The sequence below is a fragment of the Thermobia domestica genome, chromosome 14 (genome assembly GCF_964235325.1).
Source record: "Thermobia domestica chromosome 14, izTheDome1.hap1.1, whole genome shotgun sequence".
Classification (NCBI taxonomy): Eukaryota; Metazoa; Arthropoda; class Insecta; order Zygentoma; family Lepismatidae; genus Thermobia; species Thermobia domestica.
The window spans coordinates 134852160-134864425 of record NC_137467.1 but is presented as its reverse complement, the minus strand read 5'-3'; the positions used below and the strand labels follow the sequence as shown (position 1 = coordinate 134864425).

The window sequence follows — 12266 nt, the reverse complement described above, 5'->3', positions numbered from 1 at the left end:
AGCGTCGCCTTGGGAAAAAGGAATGGTGTCTCCCAAATATTTTGTGCTGGCCCGCAGTATGTAACAGATTGGTAAACATTGGTATAAAGTATGCAATACCATTAATAAACAATTTCTGTTGTTGCCTATTTCTCTTGATAGTAATGGTTATTCTTTATCTAGCAAATCATTTTCGATAAAGATTTCGTACTTAAATGATAAGTAGCTACATGGAATTATGGTTCGTATATTGAGATTGAGAAGAAAGTCACTGACAGGGGCAGGTATTCAAGTTTCAAGTTTGTTTCTAACGGCCTATCTGTAGAATACTTGGTGGAAAGTCATGTGTTGATGGCAGCGTCTTTTGCCGTCAGTGTTACAATATTATGCCGTTATACCAAAAAGAAGTGTTTCTACGGTACGCCATTATCACGGACATATTGTATCAGCATTTCGTGTCAATGAATGTGTCGTTCTAGTTTCAGAACGATACATTCGCACCCAGTCTACAAATTAACATTACCATTTGTCCTGAAACAATGACCAATCTGTCTTTAATTCGTGATCTTTCATGTTTCGTAAAAGTAAATGAATAAATAAAATATCCTTCGTACGTTTTTGGCATTTTTGAGAATGACAGTCTAGCCCTCCTTCCTCATGGTTTATATCTCAAAAACATCTACAGATTCAGACCTTCCCTCGGTGGCAGTTTCATTTCGTTCGTATTTATGGTTCAGAATTTCTAATGTTGCAAAGCTTGAGCTGCGTGACTTTCTGGACACACTGTAGTTTAAACATAGAGATGCACTTTAAAAACCATTCTTTAATTTTCATTTGTGAAGATTAGCTCTATAGAACACACCTGTGGTTCTGTAACTCGTATTGATTTAACTGAAAGAACTGAACATGTGAAACCCTTCTAGCAATTGTAAACGTAACAGTGCAGAGTTGATAATTGAGATATTTGTAATTTTGTAGCAGAGAGTCTCTTGTTGACATTTGAGATGCTAGGTAAACATAAAAATTAACATGAAATGTTGTTATTAGCAACATGTGACTCTAAAATATCAATTTAGTATGCATTCGCTTGTAGCAGGAATTCTCAACCTTACAAGTACGGGACATATTAGTAGAGTATTAAGTTTCACGAGGTCTTGAAATTGAATTAATATACTTGAGAGTCAATTTAAAATAGCCATCTCTGTGTAAGTACTTTAGACTACAAAAATAATTTTGGGGAGAGCTAAGGAATTGTTCATAGTTTCAGGGAAATTTCTGTACCGTAGGGAAGTTTCGTTGGTGAATTTAGCAAAAAAAAAAAAAAAAAAAAAAAAAAAAAAAAATGATAAAAGGAGAATATCCAGGGAAATCCTCGTGCTGACTGATTGACAAATATGAATGCTTAATTTTTATTTGTTTTTTTAGAAATAAACTAATAAATAACAATAGTTTGTCTGTGTGTGTTCAACGTAGCATAATTTGCACATGTGTATTTGTATGTATATTTTTTGTAAAAAAAAAAAGTGAAGGAAAAAGGACAAAAATAGAAGCAAATGAATAAAACAAATGTAGTTGGAACTTTCTTTAATAAAGCTAAATTAATCTTATTACATAACTGTTGTCATAGTAATTGAACACAACAAACTAGAAAAAATTTGATAAGAAAAGAGAAAATTTTGTTCCAGTTACGGGAGAGAACACCGTACACAAATCACTGCATTTCCTCGTCATTTGCGTGAGTTTTGGATATGTTGTAGCTAAGGACCCCTGGTCAATTGTTTTATGTTGACAACTCCCTATGATCAAGCCTGTGACCTCTAAAGGTAACCAAAGATCACATAACGGGTTTTGTTGGAACAGTCGCAAACTTGGCATACAAAAAGCAGTAGTGATGTAATGGAAGATCCCAAATCGAAACGTGTGGGAGACGTCAGTCGGTAGATCAGTCCTAGGATTGCCCAGAGCAGGAAACTTGGACCCCTCTTCCCCCACGCTGCTACAGTACTTTTTTCTACACCTCCGGCCTCCGATCCAACAGCTGTCATTCTTCTTCCGGTACGTGTGTGTGGAAAGTAAGGAATGATGACTCTGTTCCCTTGGCACTTTTGTTAATTAGGGCAGGCCTGTATCCAAGGGAGTCTGCCCTAAATTTTTACTGGCCTCCTAAAATGTTCAAGGTAGGCTTGCAAATGAACTATAATATGGTTGAATCGGCCCCCCTAACTTCTACTGCCCCCCCCCCCTACAGTTTTGGGCTGGCTACCGGCCTGGGCAGATGGTTTCCCCTTGCTGTATGATTTGATGCTTTGATGATGCTGTACAGTTGTCAGGTCCAAACTTTATATTTTCAAAATCGGAACTTTCAACTCCTCTTCTTCGAGTATAACGGGCAAGTTACGTTATGCAGTATGAAGGAACGTAGACAAAAGTCTGTTGCTGTTGAGATAGCGAATACTTCATATATGTCCAGCGTAAACCACGTACTACATCACACTAGCAACGTGTGCTCAGCAACCAATAGTTTTGGCTTCTCTTTTGTACGTGCATTACCAACCTAACATTGGATCTTCGAATAATTCCTCGATGTCGTCTTCGGGGTGCATGTAGCTAGGTTCTCTAAATGCAATCCAAAGTTGATGTTTGACTTAACCTGAGAACCGGTAGAACATTCGCGCACGCAGAATACCAGCCTCCTGTAATTGAACTTCAAACGTATATTGGGGGTTACATTGTACCTTGTCTTGAACGTATGACGGAGATACCTTAACCCTCGCACCACCAAGGTATTTTTTGTAACGCGGACTACCAAGGGGGGGTATTTTGTGCTCATCTGTTAAGATTAAATGAAGATTATCTTGCAAAAGAAACGAATTAGAAACTCTCTCAAAAATCTACAGAGACTGAAGTGAACAGTACACAGGATAAGACTAACAATTATTTATTATGCTGCCATCTAGGAGTGACACTTCTAAATGTCAGTCACATCTACTTTGTGCCTACCAACTTAAAATTGCAATTTTTATGCGACACACTAACGTTCAATTTGAACCAACGTAAGGTATACGCTTTAGCTAAACATATTTTGCAATAACATATTTTCTTACAATTTTAAAGAAACGATCAGAAGATCAATTACCAAAAAAAAAAAAAAAAAAAAAATCTGAGGTTTGCACAAAGTACCCCCCGTTAGTAGTTCGAGTGTAAGCTGATAAACTCCTAGTGTCAGGTAGCGTAATTACATTTCCGAAAGCACTGGAAATCCTGGCGAGTGCTCTGATGTCATGGGAACCTAGTCATTCAGCGGTTTCAGATCTCCGTTGTCCAACCGAGCTTTCAAAACGTTTCAGATCAAGCATCTTCCTAGCAAGTTCAGGCGTTGCACCTGCCATTTCAATGGTGGAGCGATACTTATTTAGTAGCACACATGCAATTGTAAAGGAAAGTCGCCGATATTCGAGACATGAGGGGCTGGAACCATATCACCGAAAAACGTAAACATTGATTTTATATGTCCATTTCGTGATGTCATAACAGATCTGCATTTTATAAGTAGTTCTGATTCATTTGCCTCCTCCGTAGGATGTTATGTTAACCTCTTGTCCAGGCAATGTGATATTTTAGTTTGCACCCCTAATTGCTGCAAAAAATCAGGCTCGTTACGTTAACCCCTACCTACGAGAAAGATGTCATTGTCCTGTAGTCAACCTCTTAGACACTTTTGCTTTCTTTTTAATTGATTGAGTAGGGCATACGCGTCGTTATTGCGGCCATCTGCGATGTAAAAACCATGGACGCCGAAAATGTAGCCGTTAGGGATGATAACCATTATCGACTTGATAAGATGCCGCCCTTCATGTTGAGAGAAGGTTTGTCTTAGCACCCTACAATTAGTACTCTTTGGTATGTATAAGCATGTTCCATCTATTACTATAATTGCCTTTTTTCCTGCTCTGTTCCGTCGTCATTTGAGTTGTAAAGAATGTTTACGGAATCTGTCATATGTTTCTATATACTCCTCCCAAGCTATAGCCGCTGGGATTCAATGGAACCCTGGATTCAATGGAACAAACTTACGTATGAGTATCTTTTGCACTCGTGAAACCATTAAGCTGACATGCGCTCTGCTGTTGTAACTAAATATACATTTTAAAAAAGAATCAGATAGCCCTTGCTTTAGTTTTATTAAGAACATTTGAAGGTCTTGTTTACTACACGTGATCTTTGTATCACGTTCACATGCCATGGCACACCTGACCATACAAATCATTAAACTGGTCTAATAAAGTAAGGGATCTGAACTCTTCGTCGGGCAGGAGCGTTATGCCATGAAACTGCCTCGATGGCTGAGATGCGACTTCCCTAAATCGGCGAATCATTGGTTAACTTCACGTGCGTTCATGTACAAATTACGTCATTCCAATAATACCAAGCAATAGAGTGAGTGAATTACTTAAGAGGTGTTCCTTGCACACTCTGGAACCCTTAATTATGAACAAGTTTGTCTGGATATACATATGTATATGTACACAGTTATTCTAGCTTCAAGCTTGACATCTATCGGGTTCTCAGTGCTCTGACATATCAGACATGAATGGGGATAATCTGTGACAACAACCTGAAAGGTCATGGGAATCCTAGCCTCTTCGTCCTCATGTGTTTGGCTCATTATTCGCTTCTGGCAGTTAATGCATAGCCTACGGTCATTGCCTAATTCTTTTGACGGCATCTTGGCTTGTTCTCGACTGGCTGAGAGGGGACTGTATCATGAGGGACGTGCTACAGGGTATGGAGGCAGGAAAGAAAGGGAAGGAGCGAAGGAAGCTACAATTAATGGACGATATCAAAACAAAAAAGTCATACGAGAAGATGAGGAGGTTAACTGAAAGCCGTAGAGAATTGGAAGCTTTTCAGTTGCGGCAAATGATCTGCCAATCATGGCAGAATATCTGTGATGATGGTGATTAAGACAAAGGCCATAACCATATTTAAATTTGAGCATTAATATTTGTGTAAGAAAGGTGGTGGGCAAATTAAAAATAAAATAGGTAGTGGGTGTTAATTAAATGTAAACAATTAGAACTTTATTTAAGGATGATTTTCAACTACAGCATACAACAAGTTAAAGGCTTGGGGAGAACAACTAGTGCAAGTAATTAATGAGTTACGTTTCTTTGCGCCAACTACTATGCTATAATTTTATATCTATTTTTATAAATAATATAGCTTAGTAATGTCAGTAATCTGTGTAGTACATTTTCTATAATTATCTTTACATAAGGTCTGTATCACCTTGTTTATGTAAGTAATATCTGAGATACGCTTTCTTTACCTGTTACATACTAATGTAATTTAATCCATAAATAAAATTTGTACCATCTTAGCTATGTAATTAATCTGTGAGATACGCTTCTCTTGCGTATGCCACAATAACCTTCATACTTAATTTCATAAATAAAATTTGTACTATCTGAGCTATGTAATTAATCTGTGAGCTACGCTTTCCTTACGTGTTACAATAAATTCTATACTTAACTTCATAAATAAGATCAGTTCCAACTTTAAAATGTAAATAGTCTTGAGTTAAACTTTGTTTACATGTACTACACTAAAACTTTATCCTTAATTCTATAAATAACTTTTCTATCATTTTAGCTGTCTAAATAATTTCTGAGTTACACTTTCTATATGCCTTCTGAACTAAACCTTTATCCTTGATAAATGAAAATTGTACCTTATTAGCTACGTAAGTAATCTATGAGTTATGCTTTCTTCACAGCTGCCATCTTAGCAATCTGATGTAAGCATTCTGATTCTAACTTACTTGTACCTATTATAATGCTACTCTAATAACTTCCTTGATCATAAAGTTTACCTTGCACGGAATTTATCTTCCCATTGTTGTCTGGAAATTAAGTTTTGTTGCCTATTACAAGAGGATTGATTGAAAAACAAACACAATATGGCCACGAAGGAAGGAATCAAGTACATCTGTAAAGAGAAAGAGAATAAAAGTTTATAATACATTTTAATATTAGTCAAAATTACTGTTTACTTAAGTTACAAAGTGGCGGTGGCTCAATCGGTACGGCCACCTTTGATCTCTAGTTTCTGAGGAGAAATTTTATGTATTTCCAGAGACCTTCGAGGCTTGTCCCAAAGTAGCTCAAGAAGTTTACCAACCTCTGAGAAATGAATGTCCTGATAAACGTGTGTGGAAAATGTGATTCAACGGTGTACACTAAAAAATTGCTGTTTTATTACAATACAATCGTTCTGTGTCACCCAAGTTATGTTAAATTATGACCCATATTTAGTGTTGCTTCAACTCGATCGCATTTTGTATAAAGTGTTAAAATTGTAGTTGCTAAACCAACAACCTACAATGAGTTATTTTAGTAACTCACCATTGGTGTTTTTATATACAGTTGCCAAACAATTACTTTTACAAAATCATTTTCTTTCTTGTTAAACGGACGCTTATAATGAGTAATAAAGTATGGCATAATTTTCTATAAGTGATTATGAGAAATGAAATATAGTCGACGACAAAGAGAAATATGTGTAGGACTACATAAGAACAACATATGGCAACATTTTTATTCACATAAGTGTTGTCAGAAAATTCATAAGCTGACAAAACTACTTTTGTAAAGTATTACAGAAATACAATATATATATATCATAGAAAAGGCATACAGCGTACTAAGAATACATATAAACTGTTTTATGCTAATTAGTGTATATAATCCAAACAAGTATATGATAAATTAATTGCTGGATGGCATAGAGAATATTTTAGTAATTATAGCTGTAAATAGACCATATATACTGGCCTGGCTTCTGGTAGTATACAATATACAGTTGAAAGAAACTTTATCAAGGAAATGCTTTGTTTTGTCGTTCAATTTGCATTTTTGTTATATTGTTTCTATTGTCCAAGTTAAATCCTACGTTTTGAACACTTTCTGAGGACAACTAGAAGCCAGACACTGTTGAAGAAGGCCAGGACACCTCATTGACCCGTAACACTCTGAAATTATAATTGATCTGTGTGTCAGTTGGCACGTAATAAAAGAAAATATTCAAATATTTTATTCTTTAAATTGCAGAGTGTAAAGAACAAAATTACTTCCCCACCGGACGTGAATTCGGAGCCTTGAGCAGCAAGACGTACGAAAATAAAATTTGTGTTTCGCCTCTCACAGGAGCAGCTCATTGCAAAATTTTTACCTGGGCAAACAGATTTATTGTTCCTTTCCTAGTCCTAAACTATGGTTTGCATTTTATTACAGTGATTTTAATAATTTAGAAGCCATTTTTCAGAAGGAGGTAGGGCGGGTTCTAAAACGAGTTAATGGCCAGTAAATTTATTGTCGAAAGATTAAGTGCGAACAAAGACGTTAAGACCTATAAAAAGCTCCAAAAGACCAATAAAGAAAAAAACGCCGAAAATGTAAAAAAAAAAAAAAACCAAATAAAATCCACTATTTTCTGGCCTGCAATGTTTCCAAATGAATATATATTATGTTAAGCCTCGTCTTCGAGCACTCGTAAAAAAAGAGGATTTTTCCTTAACTTCCGGACCTTATGATCACAAACGCAAATTGACTAGGGACGAAGGCATAATTTACTTTTTTTTTTAATAAATAAATTTTATAGGTTTATGTGCGTGAAACAGAATACCATAAGTATGAATTAAAACTATACTAGTCTAAACAGTGTGTGAAATACTGAAATTAAAAAACTACAACAAATTGTAAAATTTCCTTGTGTACAATCATGCACAATATGACAGTTTGTTAGCGGCTTATCAGATGCTAGCGTCAATTACCCGCTTCGCTGTGTTAAAATCAGAAAAAAATAGTAATATATTCCGTTAGTCAGTCAAGCGCTCTCTGCTATCGGTCATTTTCGATCAGCTGTATATTGCAAGGATCCCCACATCACAACAGACGCACGTGCCAGCTCAACACGTGCTAATGATTACAAACAACCTAGCAGACAACAGGCCAACCCGGAAGACACCGAGGAACACCGAAAGCAGACGGATCTCACGGAAGGACCCGAGGAGGACAAATAAAAGGAGGACCACCGAGGGACTCAGCATCAGTCGACCAACTGATCGCCTAACCTTTACCTTCCTATGTCGCTGTGGACTAGGAGCACCTCCTCCTTACCCTATGTCGCACTGGGCTAGGGATCCATCTTAAACTTATAATCCAAGCCTAACCTACAACCTGCCAAAGTGTTCTGGAAACTGCCATGAGTGGAAGGGGCAACCGACAAAACATTTAGTATTCCTTCACTTGGTCATTGAGAAAGAGACATTGAATTAGAGACATTTGTATTTATTATATTATATTTTGTAATAAAACTTGGTCAAGGGGAAAAGACACCCGGTCTATCATTTGACTCTACCAAACATTACAATATATATACAGAGCATTCAAAAAATCTCTATACACCTGAATTGTCACATATTCAAAGCAACGAGAAAATTATTTTACTCAAAATTTATTATAGTTTATGGCATAAAAACACTACGTACAGGGCGTAGCATATCACACACATTTTCACAGCAAATGTTGGAAATGTCCCCCATGAGCCTCCAAACATGCTTGCACACGTTTCTTCTTGTTCTCAAATACTCTCACAAGTTGTTCATGTGGAATGCTATGAGCAAAATCTCGAATAGCTGTTTCGAGTTCTTGTAGCGTGTGGGGGTTCCCTTTATAAACAGAATTCTTTGCATAACCCCAGAAGTAAAAATCCGGAGGAGACAAGTCAGGAGACTTAGGTGGCCACAATCCCTTTGAAATTATTTGATCTTCAAAAACCTCTTGCAGTAATCTCATGGATTGGCGAGCTGTATGTGCTGTAGCGCCATCTTGTTGTATCCAAGCATTACGAATTTCGTCTTCCGTTAATTCTCCCATGAACTGGTGAATAATTTCACAATAACGAGTTGAATCTATTGTTTGTCTGAAAAATATGGGGCCGACTATTCTTCTTCTGGATATTGCAATACACACCCCTACCTCCTGGTCATGCAGAGGAACTTCATGTATGACATGTAGGTATTCTGCACACTACAAACGTGAGTTCTGGGCATTGACGTAACCTGATAAATGAAACCAGGCCTCATCAGTAAATATATATATATATATATATATATATATATATATATATATATATATATATATATATATATATATATATATATCCAAAACATCGTCAGACTTGTCCATAACAAACCGTGTAAACCATTCACAATACTGCACTCGTTTTACACTGTCCGGAGGAAGTAACTCCTGCACTGCTCTCACCTTATACGGGATAAGACGCAGTTTCTTACGAATCACCTTTTGTGCCGTACCAACACTTATTGTTCTTCCTGGGCAAGTTTTCGAAGTGGTTTATAGGGGCTACGTTGCATTGCATCCGATATGTGTAGCATTTTTTTCTTCGTCGAACACTGACGGTCTATCACTTCGATCATAGTCCATTACCGTTCCAATGTCTCTAAATTTATCGATCAGTGCCCTTACAGTGTGACGATTCGGAACAGGTGTATCCGGAAACCTAGCTGCAAACTTATCTTTGACTGTCTTTTTGTACTCACCTTGTTCACGGAACACATGTTCAACCAGGAATGTTCGTTGTTCCAAAGTTAACACCATTGTTTCAGAGACTGCTAACTAGATGCAACAATCACTTCAACGTCACTTTGCCGACTGGAATCTAAGAAAGGAACTTCAAGCAAGGCGATAATATAGCAGTGTTGCAAACCTTCGCATAAAATTTTATTTCATGTGACTTTGAATGCGACTTTGACTTGCCACGATTCAGGTGTAATATAGAGACTTTTTGAACGCTCTGTATATATATACATATCCCAATCACCAAGTTTTGAGGCTGAATTTGGATTTAAACGGCATCGAAATTGTCACTGTTCATTTCAGCGACCAGAAAACTATGGATTCGACATTACTATCGGTCATTTCGACCATTTTTATATATATATCCTCTTCCTCTAAGTTGCACCGTCAAAGTGAAATGATAAAAACCATCCTACTTCCGAGACTTATCTGTATTGAAAATTTGATCGAGATCGGTCGGGAAGTTCAAGAGTTATTAAGTCACAAACATAGTCATTTTCAATTTTATTCATATAGAGATAGATTGTGACAGTTGCATCATTACCATTTTTATTTAATTTTTAAATAAATCTTTTAAATTCAATTTTGCGTATAATTATGAACATTAGTGCATATAATTTTCATTTTCATTTTTGTTTGTTTAAAGAGCCAAAGAACATTCTCTTTATTTTCCCTCACTATCCGAGAAGTAACATGTTTTATTTTTTTTCTGTATACCTGTCCATGCGGCGAGGACAGTTGAAAGACCCTTCCATTGTCTCTCAATACCACTGCCTAAGCCACATACGTAGACCACACACAGCAGAGTTCCCGGCGTGAACGCAAGAAAGAAGAACAAAACAGCTTTTAGCATCTTTTTGTGAAATTGAAAAAAATAATAAAGTCCTAACACGTTGAATAGAATCCAAGTAGAAATATAATCTCTGCGAATTTGTCAAAATCACAGCATAGACCATATGTCGCCACTCAGAACCAAGATAAAATTTTAACATAGAACTGTGAAATGGTCCAAAACCATGCACGAGACGACTAGGAGCCAAATCAACTCTCATAAAAATTTTCGATATAACATGTGAAATTTGAAGGAAGCACGTACGTTAGAGAAACGACGCCCGAAAACCGTAAATAGGCGGAGACCAAGAGAATCAAAATTTAGGGCACCAAAATAAGTTAACGAATAAGAGAGCAGAGACGAAATCGAAGACACCGTTAGAGGCGTATCCAAAAAGTTCGGCAGGCTAAAAATTCAAAACTCCAAGTGAGTCGTAAAATAATTCTTCACCGGGAAACAGCGTACCACCGCAAAACAAAAACATACCCGGAACTTACACACACACTACATTCATAATCAAAAGTTAAGTTCACAATAACAATGTGCGGCTAAACTTACCGAAGCCGAGTGTACGAAATTACAATCTTCCCTTAGCATAGTAACCTACACATTGATCTTCTTCAAAATATATTTATATATATAAACATATATATATAAACTTTGTAACGCTGCTAATATATATATATATATATATATATATAGATCGCGAAACGCCTACAAACATTGTTTTTGAGTGACAGAGTTTCGTACTTATAAACATAATCACGGGCCATTACAGACAATTAGAATAACCTACATACGCACCGAAAGCACTTGAACTAGTTTTAATCATACATAATCAGTTTTGAAGTATTATACACAATGCTTAAAAACAATAAACACTGTTTATCCGTGTAACACTACACTTTTAACACCGAGAGTGATGTTGGTGCAGTGTGACGTCTGAAAGTGCTTTTAGTGAGAGTGCATCCTATCAGAAATGGACCAACAGAAGCCCCACCTTGATGGATCAGGAGACGCCCAAGAGCGACGCCCCTTCCAGTTTGAGAGGAGGACGCAGCGGGAATCGAAGAGAGGAACTCCGAATCCAGGACACTTCTCACGAAAGAAGGAAGCCAGTAAACGCAGGGACATCTGTATGTGTGTGGTGAGCTTGGTGGTGAGAGCAGTGTGTACGGCGAAAGGTAGGACCCATCCAAATTATTTTTTGTTGATTCCAAAAGGGAAATTTTCGTCATTGAATAAAATGCAAGACGTTCGCGATATAAAGTCGGAACTATTTGAAAACTGTTAATGTATTTACACCGCGTGGAGAAAAGATTTTCCAACTCGAACTGTAATTGCTAAACAATTAGATTTTTTTTTCTTTCTTTTTGAGCAAGGCTTATTAAAATAGAGATATTTTTTTTAATGATACTTATATATAGATATTCTGTGACTTTAGTGAATATGTCGTTGTTTTTATTAAGGAGATAGTAGTTTAGGCCATTACTCTATTTGTCACTTAGATTTTTTTTGATAACATATAAAGAAAGTTAATTTAAAAGTAGATCGAATGACAGGTTGTAGACCTTTAACGATGAAAGAAGTATTTACTTTAACATATGGAAATTTGTATGAAGTAAAAATGCATCATCTGCGCTATGTACATGTAATATGAGAACTTTAAGATAATTTTGAACAAGACATAATAGATATTCCTAGAAAATATATTCAAGACATTGCTTCAATTGTCCAAAGATTATAGTGTTTGTAAAGTAATTTTGCATAGAAGTGAACGTACTAAATGAGTCTAT

General features: G+C 36.5%; 1 protein-coding gene across 1 annotated transcript in view; it reads right to left on the bottom strand.

Annotated features, from left to right (window-relative positions):
* The window catches only part of LOC145670724 (insulin-like peptide 7), a 168974-nt gene that overhangs the window by 44371 nt on the left and 112337 nt on the right, over positions 1-12266 (bottom strand). Inside the window, exon 2 of the mRNA XM_081739503.1 lies at positions 5852-5967. Within this exon, the coding sequence (XP_081595629.1) occupies positions 5852-5967 (116 nt within the window). The remainder of the gene's footprint in view (positions 1-5851; positions 5968-12266) is intronic.